This window comes from Perca fluviatilis, chromosome 5 (genome assembly GCF_010015445.1).
Source record: "Perca fluviatilis chromosome 5, GENO_Pfluv_1.0, whole genome shotgun sequence".
NCBI classification, from domain to species: domain Eukaryota; kingdom Metazoa; phylum Chordata; class Actinopteri; order Perciformes; family Percidae; genus Perca; species Perca fluviatilis.
Window position 1 is genome coordinate 6826272 of NC_053116.1, and position 19763 is coordinate 6846034.

General features: G+C 38.6%; 1 protein-coding gene across 1 annotated transcript; it reads right to left on the reverse strand.

Moving 5' to 3' along the window:
* Nucleotides 1-1413: 1413 nt before the first annotated feature.
* Nucleotides 1414-11779, reverse strand: LOC120558600. The gene is made up of 4 exons (XM_039799655.1): nt 11759-11779; nt 10755-10962; nt 10178-10492; nt 1414-1524 (listed from the first exon to the last, which is right to left on the reverse strand). Exons 1-4 carry the CDS (start codon nt 11773-11775, stop codon nt 1414-1416), a joined length of 651 nt encoding a protein of 216 aa, XP_039655589.1. The 5' UTR covers nt 11776-11779.
* Nucleotides 11780-19763: the final 7984 nt, after the last annotated feature.

The window sequence follows — 19763 nt, forward strand, 5'->3', positions numbered from 1 at the left end:
CAGGTACTGAAAAACTCACTTTTTCAGATTGTATTCTCATACTGCTTGTATCAGCAGATTATCTAAATGTTATAGAAATCGTGTGATGTTGTGAGCTGATATTGAGGTGTTTGTGTTAAGAGTAAAAAGTGTAACTTTGAAGCTAGTTGTTCCGACCAGTGTCGGCATGCTGAGTATAGTTCTTATGAACTTCAGTTTTTCATAGTAGTTTGTAAGTATAAGTTACTGATATTAGCATCCTGTAACATAAGAAAACATGTTTTATATTTTTTCCAGAGTATTATATATAGAGTATAGCTAGCCAGCAGTGAGGAAATTTTGACGAGAAAAACTGTTTTAAGCTAGTTTTACATTCCCGGTCATTCAGTAACATGACGACGCCATCTTGTCAAGCGATAATATTAATTATTATGTATGATAGAACATGTGTAGGAATGTTGTATGTATGGAGGTGTATTATGTGTTAAATCATTTTAGTTTATGTGCATTTATTTTCCATCAGACTGTTTCATATTATTTATCATCAGTTTGGTTAAACCATTTATTTAATTTTTTTAACGGTTTATTATCATTTTGACATGCACTTTTATCAGAGAGCTAATACAGTAGAGACAATGTGAATGTATGGGAACCGTATGCGCAGCTCAGAAATAAACAAGCTTTGCCGTGAGCAACACGCTAACATTGTGCTCTCTATCTATCGATTCGCAGTTCCCAGTTTTCTTAAGCTACGCAGTGCTTCCTAGCCTGTGTAGCCATTGCTGCCGGTCCAGATTTCCCCTAGGCCTGGTGCCGGTAACACTAGTAGCACTGCTACTTGGGCGGAGTGATTAGCGCAACACCTGAAAAGCACCGTTGTTTCTCTCTGCTCCTCACCACGGGGCTTCTCAGGTGCTGCAAGCAAATCACTCCGCCCAAGTAGCAGAAGTAGCAGTGCTTCGCCTTCTGAGAATATAGTTCCCAGTTTATATACGGTTAGAAGATGGCTGTGTCTCATGTGACCTTGTTATTTGTACACGCTGTGACTATACAAATCACAACATGTAAATAGGAAAATGTTGGCGTTATTTTGTCACTTATTAGGAGCAGTAGGCTAGATTGAGCCGGTTACCTCCAGGATCTGTGCTAAGCTAGGCTAGCGGTGGGTGCGTCAGACAGAGTTACGACACGCACGGAGATGAGAAGGGTATGTATGGACTTCTACTCTGTCTAACTCTGGGGGATACGGTGAATAAGCTAAAGTCCCAATAAGTCGGCGTGTTCCTTTAAATGGGTCCGGGCTAAGTCCTGAACCTCCTCAAGTCCTAGAAACGCTTCTGGTTGGTAATAAAATCCTTTATTGCCATGAGCAGCAGCCAAGCTTTGCTGTGCATTCAGGAGAAACTCTTGCTGACATCATCATAGGTGTTGTATCTAAGAGAGAGTAGAGTAGATGTGGTCTGGATCCCTGGAGGCTGGATCCAGACTCTGGTAGGTGGAGTCTGCACGGGTGGAGAGTGGAGAGCAGTTCTCATAGATGTTAATCTGAACACAAAAATACAGTCAAAATACAGAAACAGCAACTTAACCACACATCTCAAATACTGTGGCACCATGTCTGGATATGTAATTGTGTGATGTGAAAGCAGAAGTTATCAACATTTAACACTTGTACATGAGAGGGAAACAGAAGCTGTGTATTTATCTGCATTTTGGAGGAACAATGAGTGTTTGGGTCAGGGTTAGGTATTAGGCATTAGGTAGTGAATGTTTGGAACATACTGAGTAAAGAGAGAAGTGGACTATGCTGCTGTGGTTTGAGAGGTTTCTGTTGACACTTTGATACTTCTTTCCCTTGTGAAAATTGTCAGCTCACCAAAGCTGTCCTCAGTGAAGAGCAACTACTATCTAATATTGGATGTTTTTAGCACAGTGGAATAAGCTGCAAGTTTATAATATTCACTCTGATTTTGGCTCTGTTTTCAGCTTAAACAACTCCTAAAAAACACATCTGGTTCTTAATCTGGTTCTCTATGTTCACCAGTTGTTCTGTCTGCTGTTTGTTTCATTCAGGTGGACAGAAACATGTCTCCAAAGAAATGATCATGTTGCTCCATAACTGCTGGATGTGTAAAAAAAGCAACTGTGTGCTGGTAATAATGTCAGTGTGGTGTTAATTCAATTCAATTCAATTTTATTTATAGTATCAAATCATAACATAAGTTATCTCGAGACACTTTACAGATAGAGTAGGTCTAGACCACACTCTATAATTTACAAAGCCCCAACAATTCCAACAATTCCAGTAATTCCCTCAAGAGCAAGCAGTGCGACAGTGGCGAGGAAAAACTCCCTCTTGGGAAGAAACCTCGGACAGACCCAGGCTCTTGGTAGGCGGTGTGACGAGGCGGTTGGGGTGTGATGAACAGTGGCGATAGTAGTCACATTAATAATGGAACAGTGACTGGATGTAGCGGGAAGCTGCAGGGTTCAGCAGGACGCAGCATGACATTGCAGGGCATCGCTGAGCTCAGCAGGGAGTGCAGCAGGACCACGGCGACAGCTGCAACCAGGGTCTTGGTGCCAACGTTCTCCAAGGAAATACGCTGGGGGAAAAAAGCATAAGGACTCGGGGGTAAACTCCCCAGAAGCTAGGATTAGTAACAAGCATTTCTGGGACCGGGCTGCACACAAATAGTAATAGTAATAGTAATAGTACAGTAATAGAAACAGTAATAGAAAAGGAGAGGAGAGAGCAGCTCAGTGTGTCAAAGGAAGGAAGTCCCCCGGCAGTCTAGGACTATAACAGCGTAACTATAACAGGTAACTAAGAGAGACAGGTCATAAGGAGAGGTAGCTTTTTTGGCTTAGGAACTCTCCCCCTGCCGGATCTGGCTTGGCTGGCCTGCCTCCCTCTACTTTGTTATGTATTATTAATCTAACAATTATGAAGAGAAGCAGTTGGGCCAGTTAGGTGAACACTGCAACTCCTCACTCCCTAACTATAAGCTTTATCAAATAGGAGAGTTTTAAGTTCATTCTTGAATGAGGTGACAGTTTCTGCCCCCCGAACCCAGATCGGGAGCTGGTTCCATAGGAGAGGAGCCTGATAACTGAAGGCTCTAGCTCCCATTCTACTTTTAGAGACTCTAGGTACCACCAGTAACTCTGCATTCTGGGGCGCAGCGCGTGTTCTAGTGGGACAATAGGGTATTAGGAGCTCTTCTAGATATGATGGTGCTAGACCATTTAGAGCTTTGTAGGTCAAGAGAAGGACTTTAAACTCAATCCTGGATTCAACAGGAAGCCAATGCAGATAAGCTAATACAGGAGAAATATGATCTCTTTTCTTAGTTCTTGTGAGAACACGCTGCAGCATTCTGGATCAGCTGGAGAGTCTTAAGAGACTTATTTGAGCAACCTGACAGTAGGGAATTACAATAGTCCAGCCTGGAAGTAACAAATGCATGGACTAGTTTTTCAGCGTCGTTTTGAGACAGGATATTCCTAATTTTGGCAATGTTACGAAGATGAAAAAAGGCTGTTCTTGAGGTTTGTTTTAGATTGGCATTAAAGGATATATCCTGATCAAAGATAACTCCTAAATTTCTAACAGTGGTGCTGGAGGCCAGGGCACTATATCACCATCTAGAGTATTATTCAGATAAGGACAGCGAGGTGTTTAGGGGGGGCGGGCCCACCAGAATAACTTCAGTTTTGTTAGGGTTTAACATCAGAAAATTATAGGTCATCCAGGATTTTATATCCTTAATGCCACTCTTGAAATTTTGCTAGCTGACTGGTTTGGTTCTTGTTGATTGCGAAGTATAATTGGGTGTTCATAACAGTTCCGAAAAAAGTTATAATTGAGTGTTTTCTAATAATATTGCCTAGAGGAAGCATATATAAGGAGAATAGAATTGGTCCAAGCACTGAGCCTTGGAGGAAACCCCCATGGCTAACTTTAGCGTACTTGGAGGATTTATCATTAACATTCACAAATTGAGATCGATCAGAGAAATAGGACCTAAACCAACTCAGAGCAATTCCTTTAATGCCAACCAAGTGTTCCAATCTCTGTAACAGGATTGAATGGTCAATTGTGTCAAATGCAGCACTAAGATCTAGTAAAACAAGAATGGAGACAAGACCTTTGTCTGCAGCAGTTAAAAGGTCGTTAGTAATTTTCACCAGTGCCGTCTCTGTGCTATGATTCTTTCTAAATCCTGATTGAAAGTCATCAAATAAACTGTTGCTATGTAGAAAATCACATAACTGATTAGCAACCACCTTCTCAAGGATCTTGGATAGAAAAGGAAGGTTAGATATAGGTCTATAGTTTGCTAAGACCTCAGGATCCAGGGTGGGTTTTTTCAGAAGAGGTTTTATCACAGCTACTTTAAGGACTGTGGTACATAACCTGTTAATAGAGACATATTGATCATATCTAGTAATGAGGTGTTAACCACAGGTAATGCTTCTTTGAGTAGTCTCGTTGGGATGGGGTCCAAGAGACAGGTAGATGGCTTAGCTGAGGATATCTTTAACATTAATTGTTGAAGATCTATAGGATAAAAGCAGTCTAAGTATATGTCGAGACTAGTCTTTATTTCTAACGACTCTGCGTTTAAAGGTGAACCGTTAGAAGTTGAGTGTAAAAGGTGATGAATTTTATCTCTAATTGTTGTAATTTTATCATTGAAGAAGCTCATGAAGTCATCACTACTCAGAGCTAGAGGAATAGATGGCTCAGTAGAGCTGTGGCTATCTGTCAGCCTGGCGACAGTGCTGAAAAGAAAAACCTTGGGTTGTTCTTGTTTTCTTCTATTAGTGATGAGTAATAGTCTGATCTGGCCTTTCTTAGGGCCTTCCTATAGGTTTTGAGACTTTCTTGCCAATCCAAACGAGATTCTTCCACCTTGGTGGAACGCCACTTACATTCGAGGTTTTCGAGATTTGTTTTAATTCTTGAGGTTTGGGAGTTATACCAAGGTGCTAGTTTCCTTTGCTTCATCATCTTCTTTTTCAGGGGAAGCGCCGGAGTCTAAGGTCGTCCGTAGGCATGTCGTAATACCGTCTACAAATGCATCAATTTGAGAGGGACTGAGGTTAACATACAGGTCCTCTGTTATGTTAAGGCATGACATAGAGTCGAATGCTGTTGGAATATCTTCTTTAAATTTAGCTATAGCACTGTCAGATAAGCATCTGGTGTAGGAGCTTTTATCTAATTTAATATAATCAGGTAGTAAGAATTCGAAAGTGATTAAAGAATGATCTGATAATACCGAATTCTGCGAAAATATTATTAAATCCTCAATTTCAATACCATATGCCAGCACAAGGTCGAGGGTGTGGTTAAAACAGTGCGTCGCCTTGTGCACACTCTGACTGAAACCGATTGAATCCAGTAATGAGTTGAAAGCAGTACTAAGGCTGTCATTGTCAACGTCCACATGGATATTAAAATCACCTACAAGAAGTACTTGGTCTGATTTAAGGACTAAACATGATAAAAACTCTGAGAATTCAGATAAAAATTCAGAATACGGACCTGGAGCCCTGTAAATAACAACGAATATAATTGGCTGTAATGTTTTCCATTTTGGATGTTGAAGATTAAGAACAAGACTTTCAAATGAGTTATAATGTAATTTAGGTTTAGGAGTAATTAGCAGGCTTGCATCAAAGATGGCTGCAACTCCCCCTCCTCGGCCTGAGCCTCTAGGAATTTGAGTATTAATATGGCTGGGAGGAGTGGCTTCATTTAGACTAACATAGTCTTCATGGCCCAGCCAGGTTTCAGTAAGACAAAATAAATCAATTTTATTGTCTGATATCAACTCGTTTACCAGTACTGCTTTAGAAGACAGAGATCTAATATTTAATAGTCCACATCTAATTTTCCTATTTTGTTCTATTGCAGTAGTTTTAATTCCAATTAGGTTGTTAAGTATAGCGCATCTTTTGTTTACCTTTGATTTAACCGATCTGAGCCGGGGGACAGACACCGTGCTTATTAGACCATGAGTGGGCGACTGCTCCAACGGAAGCACAGAGGGGCGCGTAGCACTGCACCTCTGATTACTAATATCAAACTTGGGTTGTCATGGTTTATGTCTGATAAACTCGTTCAGATTTTTGATATGAGAGCGGCACCGTCCCAGGTGGGATGAATGCCGTCTCTCTCAATCGAACCAGGCTTTCCCCAGAACGCCCTCAGTTATTCACATAGCCCACATCATTAGGTGGGCACCACCCGACAACCAGCGGTGGAAGGATGACGTACGGCTGTACATTTCATCATTGGTCAGGTTTGGCAGGGGTCCAGAGAAAACTACTGAGTCCGACATTGTCTTTGCGTAGCAGCACAAAGTGACTCAACATTCATTTTAGTGATCTCCGATTTACGACCATTACCACCTACGTGAAGTATGATCTTACTGTATTTACGGTTCTTTTTGCCAGCAGTTTTAGATGGGTTTCTATATCGCCGCTCCAGCCCGGGGGCACATATGACCGTAGGTAGGCCTACTGTAGCCGCCGGGGCCGCTGGCTTCACATATCGCAGTATAGAGCTCCCAATAACCAGAACTGGCTTCTCAGCGGGTGTATCGCTGAGTAGGGAGAACCTGTTAGAGAAGCAAACGAAAAACCTCGGTTTAAAGCGACCGTCATCATGTGCACTCCCTGGTCTAGATCTAACGCTCCCTTCCCTCGGACAGTCACCCCATTCGCCCGGCTGCTCGGGGTCTGCCGGGGACAGCTAGCAGAAGCTACAGTATGTTGGCCCGCATTAACTACATGGTGCTGGCTAGCTACGGAAGCATACGATTCTGATTCCATGGTGCGGAGCGCGTGACTCAAATTCACTAAGCCTTGCCTCCAAAACGCGCAATATACTACATTTATTACATGTATCGTTATCACTAAAGGAGGCAGAGGAATAGCTAAACATTTGACACACAGAGCAAGAGAGAGCAGGAGAGGGAGAGGAATTAGCCATTGCTAATGGCTAAGCTAAAGTAGCTAACAGTGTTTTAACAATTGTAAATTCAGCGAGTCAGTCGCTGTAAGTGAAGCTAAGTATAAGTGCTTGAGTAAAACAATTGTAATTCAAATGCAATCCAGGCAAATAGCTGCTAATTTAAACAGTGAAGCAGAGTTCAGTAAGTTTTTGCCGGAGCAGCAAACTAGCGTTTGTAACACGGGAACACCGGAAGTGACACAATACGCTCACCTTACACGTCGGCACGTCGTCTCCCTGTTAGTTTCTCATTGCCAGACCTTCCTCCACAGCGCTGTGTAGGAGGGTCTGGCTAGTCCACACAGCATTCTGGGATGGGAGAAACACGTGTCGAGTTTATTGGCATTTCTTTAAACCAATAACTATCGTCTTTTGCGGTGCTAAGTGCTCATTTAAAGTGATGGTTCGGAGTAATTTACCCTAGGGTCCTTTGCACCATGACCTCGAGCCAAACACCCCCCCCAGAAGCTTTTTTCACCTGGGTCTAACACTGGGCGAGTTAGCGTAGAGTAGCGTTAGCCGCAGAGTAGCTTAGCGCGGGGCTAATGGACCCACGTTTGTATCTCTTAAATGACCCCACTAATAATGCCCGAAATGATACCAAAGGTCTACACTAGTATATATAGGTTATGCTCTCATAAAACGATGGATTGGAAAGTTTGTAAGTACACCGCAAGTTTATGAACACTTGCCTGCTCTCTTCTGCTCTCTGTTGCTGTTGCTGCTGCTGCTGCTGCTACTACTGGCTAGACGACGAGTGCTTAGGGCCGTCTATAAATTACTACACCGAAAAGAGATACAACAAAAATATGTATTAATTTAATGATTAAATAAGGTAATGTCTCCAAACTTACCTCAATTATTACTTGTCTCCTGCTAGTTATATTACAGCACTTACTTTAAAAAATAAGTTAAATTAAAAAATATTTGGTAACACTTTATTTAGATAGTCAATCTGTAGATGCTCTACAAACTATCAACAGATTATCAGTACATTTCTCAACTGCATGTCTGCAGACTGTCAACACTTAATCTGTAGATGATCTATAAACTATCAACAAAATATTGTGCTTCCATAACTGAATGACTGTAGACATTCTCAAATGAATGTCTGCAAACTTTCAACAATTAATCTGTAGATGATCTACAAACTATCAACAAAATATCTTACTTCCATAACCAAATGTTTTTAGACATTCTCAGCTGAATGTCTGTAGACATTCAACAATTAATCTGTAGACGATCTACAAATACTTTAATAATTGAAATTATTTAATAACTGAATGTCTGTAGACATTCAACAATTAATCTGTAGACGATCTACAAACTACTTTAATAACTGAATGTCTGTAGTCATTCAACAATTAATCCGTAGATGAACTACAAATTACTTTAATAACTGAATGTCTGTAGACATTCAACAATTAATCTGTAGATGATCTACAAACTACTTTAATAACTGAATGTCTGTAGACATTCAACACTTAATCCGTAGATGAACTACAAACTAACACGTTTTATTGTGATAATCTATATATCTATAGATATACAACTGCTTGAAACAGCGCATTTGTAGTGTATCAATAACATATATACATATACCGTATATACTCAACAACTTTGCTACAACTTATTTGTAGCGTGTCAATAGCATCTCTAAAGTATTTTTAACCATATACATCTACCGCAAATCTCTAAGTCTATTAGCAGCATCACTAAGGCATCTGTAACACTTTTACAACACATGTGATGTCATTCAAGTAACTATCTGTAGGTATGCTTTGTGACTATCCAAATAAAGTGAAACACAAGTGAAACCTAGTCGACTGTTTATGGCTTATCTACTTCACATTAACAAAATATATATTGATCAACATGTTCAGTGCGTTCACAAACTCTAGAAATAATCTATAGATATGCCTTATGACTATCCAAATGAAGTGAAATTTATTTGACTGGTTATGGTTTATCTACTTCACATTAACAAAACATCTACCGATCAATATGTTCAGAATATTCATAAACTCTAGAAATAATCTATAGATATGCCTTGTGAATATCCAAATAAATTGAAATTTAGTTGACTTGTTATGGCTTATCTACATCACATTAACAAAATGTCTACTTATCAAAAAGTTCAGTGCATTCACAACCTAGTAATAATCTATATGCCTATGACTATCAAAATAAAAATAAAACACAAAGGAAACTTTGTGGACTGTTTATGGCTTATTTACTTCACATTTACATAATATCTGCTGATCAACATGTTCAGTACATCCACAAAGAACGAATAATGAAACAAAAAATCACAGCATTGTATTGCCTGGTATATTGCCTGGTCTACCAAAATGTACACATCTTATACAAAAACAGAGCCTCTAATACAAGCGATGCACTGAAATCTGCTGCAACATTGCTGAACATAATTTATGAAATTACAGAGCCTAAGGTTGATCATTATGTTGAATGGTGGTTTCTGAAATTCCAGTATACCATGCAACACAAGTGCATATGTGTTCACTTCTACAATTCACATTTGGAGGTTAGGAGAGGTTAGTAAAAGAGGAGAGTATAAACTTTACAATGGCTAATGTCAGGTGTAGCAGGGAGGAGTAGGGAATAGTGGACCCAAAATGCAGAGGCAGGCAGGCAGGCAGGAGAATGTAGAGGTGGAGGGTTTAATAGTCCATAAAAAACAAGAGCAAAAAACCGGACACCGAGAGACGCGACAGGAACACACAAACACAAACAATGATCTGACACTGGACAAGGGGAACACCAAGACTAAATACACAGACTAATGAGATAACACAAGACAGGTGACACAAGGGCTGGGAAACAGGTGAAACACATTAGGCAGGGCAGAGTAATCAACAAAAGGAGGGAAACAAGACAGGAAGTAAATAGTACAAGACAAGACAGAAAACCAGGGACTTCAAAATAAAACAGGAAACAGAGCACAAAACAGACCACCAAAATAAGACAAGACACCAAAACCATAACAGCTAATATCTACAATGTGTCTCCATTCATGAATATCTTATGTCCTTAAAAAGTCTACCAAGGATTCCATGTTTATGTCTTTTGCCCAACCAGTAGGTCCATTCTATGAAGCAGAGCTGCCTTTTCAGAGACTTTTCTGTTCGGTTTCCGCACAACCGCCATAACCTCCTTCTTGTAGGTCTGCCATGCCCTCTCAATGTTCTGTGTGTGTAGACCTGTAGCTGGGTCTACGTAATTTTGACTGTGGTTGACCTTCACGTGTCTGTAGCCTTCCTGTGAAAGACTTGAATATGCTCTCCACTCATCACTTACTACCGTACTCTGAGGTTTTATGTGCTTCTTGATAATAGGAACCAAGGTAGCCTTGTTCCTCCTCTTCACTAGACGAAGGACGGGTCGTCTGGAGTTGCCCCGTATCTCCAACATCCCAAATACCCACGTCTTTCTCCTCCATGTGTTACCAAAACGTCCTCTGGCATACTGAAATAAAATGTTTAAATATAATGAGTAGACAAGGAATCTCCCAACACTTTGAAGAGACAGTTTGCAATTAAAACAATTAAAATAATTTTGTAGTACAAGATATTGAGCTGGTTTGCAAGATCAATTTGAATAGAATTGAATGAACCATGTTGTTCGTATCGGTTGTAGATAATGTCTTTTTTTCTGTGTGCAATTTGTGTGTTGATATTGCAGATTTTGACTTGAAAGCTATAGAATAACTTAGCAACAGAATACATACCTTTCTTTTATGACAGAATTTGCTTTCATCAATGTGGATAAGGACATCAACTCCACCTATTCTCTGCCCTTTTTGCTTCCGATGCTTTCTCATGCTTTTAAGACAGATGTGCCGAAGTTTCTTTGCCATCCTTGAGAGTGTAGCGCTACTCTTAGAAATCCCATCTTGCAACATGTCCACTTGCCGCATACACAAACCTTGTGAAAATCTGGAAACATAATGTTAGACATTTGATTCATTATTGTGAAGAATGTATATACATTTTATAAACACATTGCATGTTTTACAGGCAATTTAGCATTATGTCGCTAATTCTCAGTGGACATTATACAGTTTGTGTGAGATCTTGTATAGTTTTCAGTAAAGAAATTGAGAAAGGAAATTTACACCTTCATTCATCCACTCAAAACAGGTCTGTATATTTATTAAATTCACAGTTTCTCGACTATGCTTTCAACCATCTATAGTTAAAAGCACAACCAAATTCCAGCAAGTCAATACCCTAAAATAGATAAGACCAAACTGAAATATATTAAGTGCATATACAAGTAAATGCATCCAATGCAAAAGAATGTCAATTTAAAAGCACAATAAACCAACATGATACAAATGTGAAAAATGTTGAATTGAAAAAAGAAAAAAAAAAAAAATATAGTTTCTATGTGTTTATTCTAATGGCACAACCAACCTAACTGGATTTGAAGAATATAATGCAAGTAATCAATGGTGTTTAACAGTTGTCAAAGTTGTGTCTTCTGAAGAAATATAGAGTGGAGTCAAACAAAGCACTGCTTCTGGGCATTAGTGACATGCAATTTCACTTCTTTCTACATTGCTTGTCCAACCTAAAACTCAGACATGTCAAGTGTGAGCTGTCATTCACTTGTCAATGTTAAGTTGCAGGCTCCCAACCTACCTGGGGGGAGAAATCCTTGTTGATCTTGTAAGTTACTGCAGTTACCTTTTATCTCTTATAACCAATAACATATTTAGAAGGTATTTACCTGTGTATGTATTTCATCCATGTAAAAAGGCCGGAGTGAGACCCGATAGAAAATGGACCCAGTCCTAATGCTTCTTCTTAATCGTCGACATGTCCTTCTGTGGCACTCCCTGGAAATCAAATATTTTTTATTTTATAGACTTGAATAGCCTTGTTGAGTTGACAAAACATTCAGTGCACATGGTTAAGTATCCTATGATGATCTAATTAAATAGTCGGCACATGCTAGAAAAGCTGTGTGCTATATAAAATAAATGTTGTTGATTGATTGAATAGCCTATGTTGTTTTCACACATTTAAATTAAGCATGCTTTTTCAACAACAAAATTACTTGCTTCCAGCAGGTTGATACACCTAACATTACAATAACACACTACAGTTGGCTAATAATGACTTACCAGATGAAGTTGTCTGTGCACTGGTAGGAAACCATATTCATCTTATGTCCACATTGCTTGCATTTCATCTTTCCTTTTAGCAGATGTTTTTTCTGTAGCCATTTGATCAGTTTTAAACTGGATTTTTGTTTTGTTTGACATAAACTTTATAAATTAGTTTTCTAATGCAACAGTCCATTATTATCATAGAGGCATGTAAAGGATTCAAAAGAATTTGAATAGAATTGCGCGCACTCCTTGACTATATAGTAGCCTATTTGGCGCCCTGCCATTTCATTGGCTATCCCATCCCGCACACGCCAATACATTTTATCTTCTCCAGTCTAGACCAATAACGAATGAGCAGTTTTAGCGGCTCACATCTGAGCCCGGGTTCAAGCTCACATCCACACAGGGGAAGCGTAAGCAACTATGTTTACATCTGTGTAATAACATATCTAACGTTAATGATGTAGGCAAGAAAAATGTAACTGCTATCTATGGCATGAACTCATATATTTGTTCAGGAATAACTAATTACCCTTGGAGCTTAGCTGGACATTATCTGGCTAGCTCAAAGTTTTTAATCACTACCTGTATGGTACAGTAGCTAACTATTACTAGTATCTTTCTAGAGTCCACACAGCATGGCGTCGTCGGGGACAAGAGGACGAAAAGCTGTCCATGACAAGGAGGAAGTTGAAGAACAATGTAAGTAGATGCTTAGTGATAGTTAGCTATGAACTAGCTTAGATTTGTGAAGGCTAGCTAGCTTGATAGTTCACATTAGCAATGACAAGCCTAATAAGGTGGTTTTATTTTGGGTGTTCCTTATCATTACCGGAGCAACTGTTTTATTAATACACAAATTTTGTATTGTAGTTATGTGTGGTCATCTCTTTGTGTGCCTCTATTTTTAGCTCGTTAGCAGAAACATTATTGTGGCTATTCTACAAAACACATAGTTTTGAACATTGCGTCTGGTGTACAATAATATTGCTACAGTTTGTTTGAAGTTAACATGATGTGACGTTTGCAGTCTATGGCTCAAACACAACTAAAATGTACGTCATACCATAAAAATAAGGCCATAGTACAAGTTTCATTCTCAAAGTATTACATTTCGTTTACAAAGGTCTTAAATTATTTCTTGTCCTTTTGTAGGATTATACCGTAACGTCATCATAAATAAATTTTTACAATTGACTACTCGTGACTTGGATGTTATACGACAGTAGGCCTACAGGTACTGTTTACGTTTAGTGTTTTTCTTACGTTCTTGACCGTGAAGTGTGGTGTTTGCGCGACACGTGTATGTATAATAATAACGGCGCAACATGGTGTTTTATAATAAATCTGTGGTGAGCAAGCTCGATCTGGCCCTAAACATCCAAGCTAGGTCGCTAATCAATTAGGGAAAGAAAACAAACCGAGCCCCCACTCTTATCCTCGCTACTTTCAAGCAGCCTAGGCACAGAAGCAGAACAGGATGAAACAATCACTAAAGCCACTGGCATTTACATTAGCATATCATATTACATTATATACAGTTTTGAAACTAATTGTAACACATTATAATGCAGAAGTTAAATTTTTTATTATCCTATTTATTTTGTTTTTGTTTCATAGCATTAGAAGTCAAAACAATTGTCATATTATCTTATGTTATTATAGTACAAACAAACCTTACAAAGCTATTGGGAATGAAATATATGATTGTGTGAGATGAGTATTATAAAAAAAGTTTTATTAAATACAGTACATGGTAAATAATTCTTTTGTCAGGCCCTAAATTCACATTGGTTTCCCATTATATAGGCATGAAGTTGGTATTACATTTCATCCTAGGTGGTAGTAAAAATATCTTAAAAATTTTAAATCTAACCTGAAGAATCCTGTCTGAAGCAGACCCATGCCTTGCTTCTATTGAAATTTATTGAAAAATGTTCTGGTACAGGATATAAAATCATCTATTCCAGAATATATATTTTAACAATTTAATGATTAAAAATGACTAACAATTAATAAATAAGTTACATAAATTATTGACAAGCTTTATAATTGTACATTGCACCTTTTGATAGGCAAAAATGCATCCAACCTATTCTGAAAAGAGTTAATTGAAGGGGAAACACAAAACTTCTTCTGGAAAGTCGCTCTATGATTTTACCGCACGGAGTGGGGAAAAATTCTTTTCTTTTCAGAGAGGCATGTTCTAGGATAACGTTTTTAAAGAATTCCCCTCCTCATCTCATAACCATTGCCCAAAAACTGAAAGTTAGGCTCAACTGTTACATCATATATTCCCTGTATATTGGGAATACCTGTACTTATAGAGATGTGGGGTTCTTGGTAGCACAGTGGTTAAGGAGTCAGACTTGGATTTCTGACTAGCCAAATGTCGTTTACACTAAGTTGCTTCAGATGATGTTCCTGTAAGTTGCTCCTTGAAAAATCGTGACTGCTAAATGACAAAAAGTACTGTACTGATTATTAGAGCAGGAAACCCCTCAGTTGTGTTTTATAAACTCCTTAATACACAAATTAGAAATAATTTACAGTTGCTTCATATAAAATGTTAGTTGACATGTTGACCTTTTTTAATTTATTGCCACAAAAAGCCAGTCTCTCTTCCCCACCTCTTGGTGTTATCTCCTAATTTAGGCCCTTTTACTTTCCCTGACCTTGGTTCATTTCATAGCACTCGTTTCCTACTTACTTGGTAGTTGGAAGGACAACAATAGGACAACAAGGTCATGTGTTCTCCACAATTAAAAGAAATGCCAGAAAAGTGCAGTACTTTCCTGCTTTGGATTAACTGACATCTTCTGTATTTGTTTCTGTCTGTTGCAGCTCAAGAAGATGAACTTAACATTAACCAAGAATTAATTATATGGAAAAATAAAGCAAGCGATCCCTCCAGGATCGAGTGGAACAACTTGAGAATGATAAAAGTTTCTCGAGCAGCAACTCCGGCTGAGATAACTATTGAAACTGAGGGGAGGTAACTTGACCACAGTTTAATTTAGTCGGAGGTCGCACAACTAAAAAGTAAACGTAAGCGGAAGTGACAGATTTGTATTGGATTTGCCTGGAACACAGTATTCAGTAAAGCATTATTTATTGTAATTTTCAATACACTGAAATCATCATAAATGGAGAAATTATAAATGTTTGTCTAGTGGTTTCTTTAAAAATAATCATTTACTAGAGATGCACCAATTGCAATTTTCGTAACAGTTGGTGTTGTGTTTCTATGGTATAATTAAAATTGCTTTTGTGGTTTATATATTGAAAGGTTTAAAAAACGTTTGACAATAGGCAGCCACCTGTGTTAATACGAACAGAAATTAGTTGTAGACAATTTACACTTGCTTTGGAGCATTATACTGGAAAAGATGAACGAATTTAGCTTTAATCACAATCTGAACCATTACGTTCGATAGACGTGTGAACCCGTTGTGCACGCAACGTGTAAATATGATGGGCACAGAATTGGAAATATGGTCACCCGTCATAGCCATCAGCTGAAAACCGGCCTTTTCCTGTCACATGCGAAACAATCGGTGCATCTCTATCATTTACTCAACTACAAGTTCTTTTTACCATGCCTTATTTTGTTCATGGAACCTTTCTTTTAATTAAGCAACATTAGTTGGTCAATTAGTTAATTATTAGGCATTTGGAGGTTAAAAGACAGTCTGTGGAAAAAGGAGCCTATATTCGTTGTAGTCTATAGCAAAATAATCACTTCTAAGGGTAAGACCCAAATGCAGACAATAGGGGCAGCTAAAATCAATCTAGTAGTGACAACTTGGGTCAAGAGCAGATCACAAATTGTATACCCACATACAGAGGCATATTAAGATCGACATTAAGAGTGCAGGCTTGTAGTGGGGTCAGGGTTCAGTTTAGTGTGACAGATTCCAAGGTAGAATCAAAACGGGAAAGGCAGGCCTAACGTGTAAATTCTAATGGTACTGGCAATTAATAAGTAGTGAATGAAGAAAATGTTCCGCTTGATGTGACATGCAATTAAAATGTGTTTTGGTTTGTAATATATTATACAGTGACTGATGCTGTGCAGCCTGAGGAAAATGAAAGAGGCCCTAGCTGACATCCCAGCAGTCTTTTCAACGACACACCGATTCCAGCTCCACTCCAATTCCAGCTAACTCTGATTCCAAGCTCAGACTCCGATTCCAGCTCAGAGTCCCATTCCCAGCTCAAACCTCTGACTTGCAAACAAGAAGTAGAGAGTAAAGAGAAGAAAGGCAAGAAAAAGTGCTGCTACAAGAGAAAGAAGGTGCCAATAATGCAAGAGGAAAGCAGCGATAAGAGAAAGTGTTTAAAGTAAGAGAAAGAAGGACAAGAAAAAGAAGGAAAAAGAAAAAAGGACCAGAATAAGAACAAAAAAAAAAAAGAGTATTATGAAGTCGTAGGTAAGATTAAAAAAAAAAAGCAATTACATTGAGAAATACTTTTATTTCCATGTAAGCCAAACCTGAAATTGATTTCCTGCGTTTAACCCTTTAATCGTGTAGTTATGCAGAAATTACGTGTATTGTATAAAGTACCTCAATGTATGCATCATTTTCAGTTTACTTCCATTTGTAGATTCTTCTGATCTGTAAGGTGTATATGCCACTTAATGTGGATGGATCTGCTAGCTTTTTGCGATGGCTGGGTATTTCAAACCAATTCCTGCGGTGGTATCTGTTATGCATTGGATGTGGTGCAAGAAATGACTTATGGATAGGAAATTATCTTACTAAGTTGAAACACTTCAGCTTTGGTTTCCAGAAGGATAAGCGTAATGCCCAGCTTACCCATAAAATAACACATTCAAAAACGTCAGTGTTGCGTTTGGGGCTGTTTTAGAGTTTTGATATGGAATTGGTCTCCATGAAACGGAGTTGACACTCCTCATTGCAAATACAAACTAATATATATTCACACCTTTAATTCACACACTAACAATGAGGCTATTTCCAGCCGTGATTAAACTGTATTTTGGAAGTTACTATATAGGCCGTTCCTTGATCCTTGGACATACAGGCTAAGCATTCTGTAGCAAATAACAATAAACCCACTCATTAATTTCATACTATTATCTCAATGCCGTAACCACTTCAGCACATAAATAATGCAAAATCCTAAAATATAAACGTGAGTAAGTGGGCGTTGAGCAACGCCATTATATTGAATCATACCAGCAACAATGAGTTGCAGTGAAGAATACCAACTACGAAAGTCCCACTAACTTAATCTTAATTGCAGTAAGACCATGAACTACTACGACCGGCTTCAAAATGAACTGACAACATAAGTTGTACCACTTACAGTTCTCAAGGTCGCATACTAATACCCTCATCCTTTCAACTACTGGCTAAGTTATCCTGTGTGTCCGCGGCTTATTCTCCTGACATAATTCCACGACCATCCGGTGAAAGCACCTCTATTTTGATACCGTGGGCATACGCGTTTTGCAGCTTGGCTGTCAAATCAACCATAGAAACGTGCTTGAATGTTACTGATGGAGGAAAGTGAGAGCGCCATTTATTAAAGAGTAATTCAAGTTTCTGCAACCTAAAATTCTATAACAACATGTATATTGACAGTTTTATATTCTGCTTGTTCAATTTCCTTTAGCAGGTAACATCAAACACGTGGTCACCAGATACCAGCCAATTGCCAAACTTGGATGCCATGCAGGGGTACACTATAGCCCATGGCTTCTTCAAAAGGCGTGCATGGTCATGGGATGCGCCGTGGGTTGCCACTGCACCCATTGCTTGAGCTGTTCATTGCAGAAAGACAGCGTTGGAGCAATTGCCTTTTGCAGAAAACCGTCTGAATCCGAGTGCAAGCGCGTAACTGAGAAAAATAATCTGGAGAAATGAAGAAAAGGGTAGAGATGAAAAGAAAGAGAGCTACTCTATCTCCAACTAAAAAAGCCTTCATGGGGTGACAGAAACTCACTCACCTATAGCTTCACCAAATGCTCATATTATGCTTTGGTTTCTTCCCTTCCTTATTATTATGTTGTCTTTTTGTGTATGTAATAGGCTTCCAAAGTGAAAAAGCCCATCGCTTGGGTATTAGAGGCGTTCTGTTTTTGTTTTAGATGTGTACATTTTGTTTGACCAGGCAAATACAATGCTGCGATTTTTGCTTCGTCATTTGCCCTTTGTGAATGTGCAATTGAACATGCTGATCAAAGCAGATGTGTAAATGTGGAAGTAAATAAGCTTATAAAATGGAATCCACAAAGTTTCCTCTTTGTGTTTTATTTTTTATTCTTTGATAGTCATAGGCATGCTAGATTATTACTAGGTTGTGAAATGCAACTGAACTCTTTTGATAAAGACATTTTGCTAATGTATGTAGATAAGCTTTCATATCAAGCTAATCTAAATTTCAATTTATTCTTGGATATCGGCTGGTACATTCCAGAGATTATTTCCTAGAGTTTATGTAATATTCTAAACATATTGATCGGTAGATGTTTTGTACATGGAAGTAGATAAATCCATAACCAGTCAAATAAATTCTTTAACTTCATTTGATAGTTATGTTCATATCTATAGATACTTCTTGAGTTTGTGAACATTAATTCGAACATGTTGATCACATATATTTTGGTGCTGAACGTAGCTAGATAAAGCCGCTAAACAGTCGACTAGGTTTCACTCTGTGTTTCTCTACCTTATTTGATAAATGCTACCTCGGCTATTAGTTACTTTGAATGACATCACATGTGTTGTAAAAGTGTTACAGATGCCTTAGTGATGCTGCTAATTAGACTTTAGATTTTATGTAGATGTATATGGTTAAGTAACACTTTTAGAGATAAAAGCATTGACACGCCTACAAATAAGTTGTAGCAAAGTTGTTGAGTATATACGTATGTATATATGTTATTGATACACTACAAATGCGCTTGTTTCCCAAAGCAGTTGCGCGTATCTATAGATATATAGATTATCACAATAAAAACGCAGCAGCTCTTTTGTAGTTCATCTGATTGGCAAGACATTTTCAGTTATTGCTGCGTGTGTACACTTTGAAACTGTTTTTCTCCATTTGCAAATGTAAAAATAAATACTCAAAGACAAACTTTTGGTTTAATTCTCAAAAGCAGTCATTATTAGTTCGCATTTGATCATTGATATTTTCCTAAGCATGCTGCTTCAAGGAAAACTTCCACCACAACACACACACACAAAACATCTACATTGCAGTAGATGGCTTCAGTGCGCCAAAATTACATCAAAATAAACACTGTTAAAATAAAAGAAACTTGACTGTAAAACAACCTGTCAGTGTAGAATTCCGGTGTGCTCCATGGTATCGGACCCGGTATAATTTCAAAACCAGTCCATAAGGAACAATTTCAAGGGTGCACTGGCACTCTTTTGAAACGAGAGGTACTTGGAGATTACTCAAGAGGGCCACAAACAGTCCACAATTTGACCCAGAGCCCGCACTAGTGTCATTGGTAGGGCCCTATGCAGATATGTGATACTCTTTGATCCTCCTAATGCAGCTGCAGCTCAGCGCTGAATCAGAAGTCTGGCTATGGCTTGTCTGTCTCACCTCTTTCCTGGCTGAAATGTCCACTTGGGC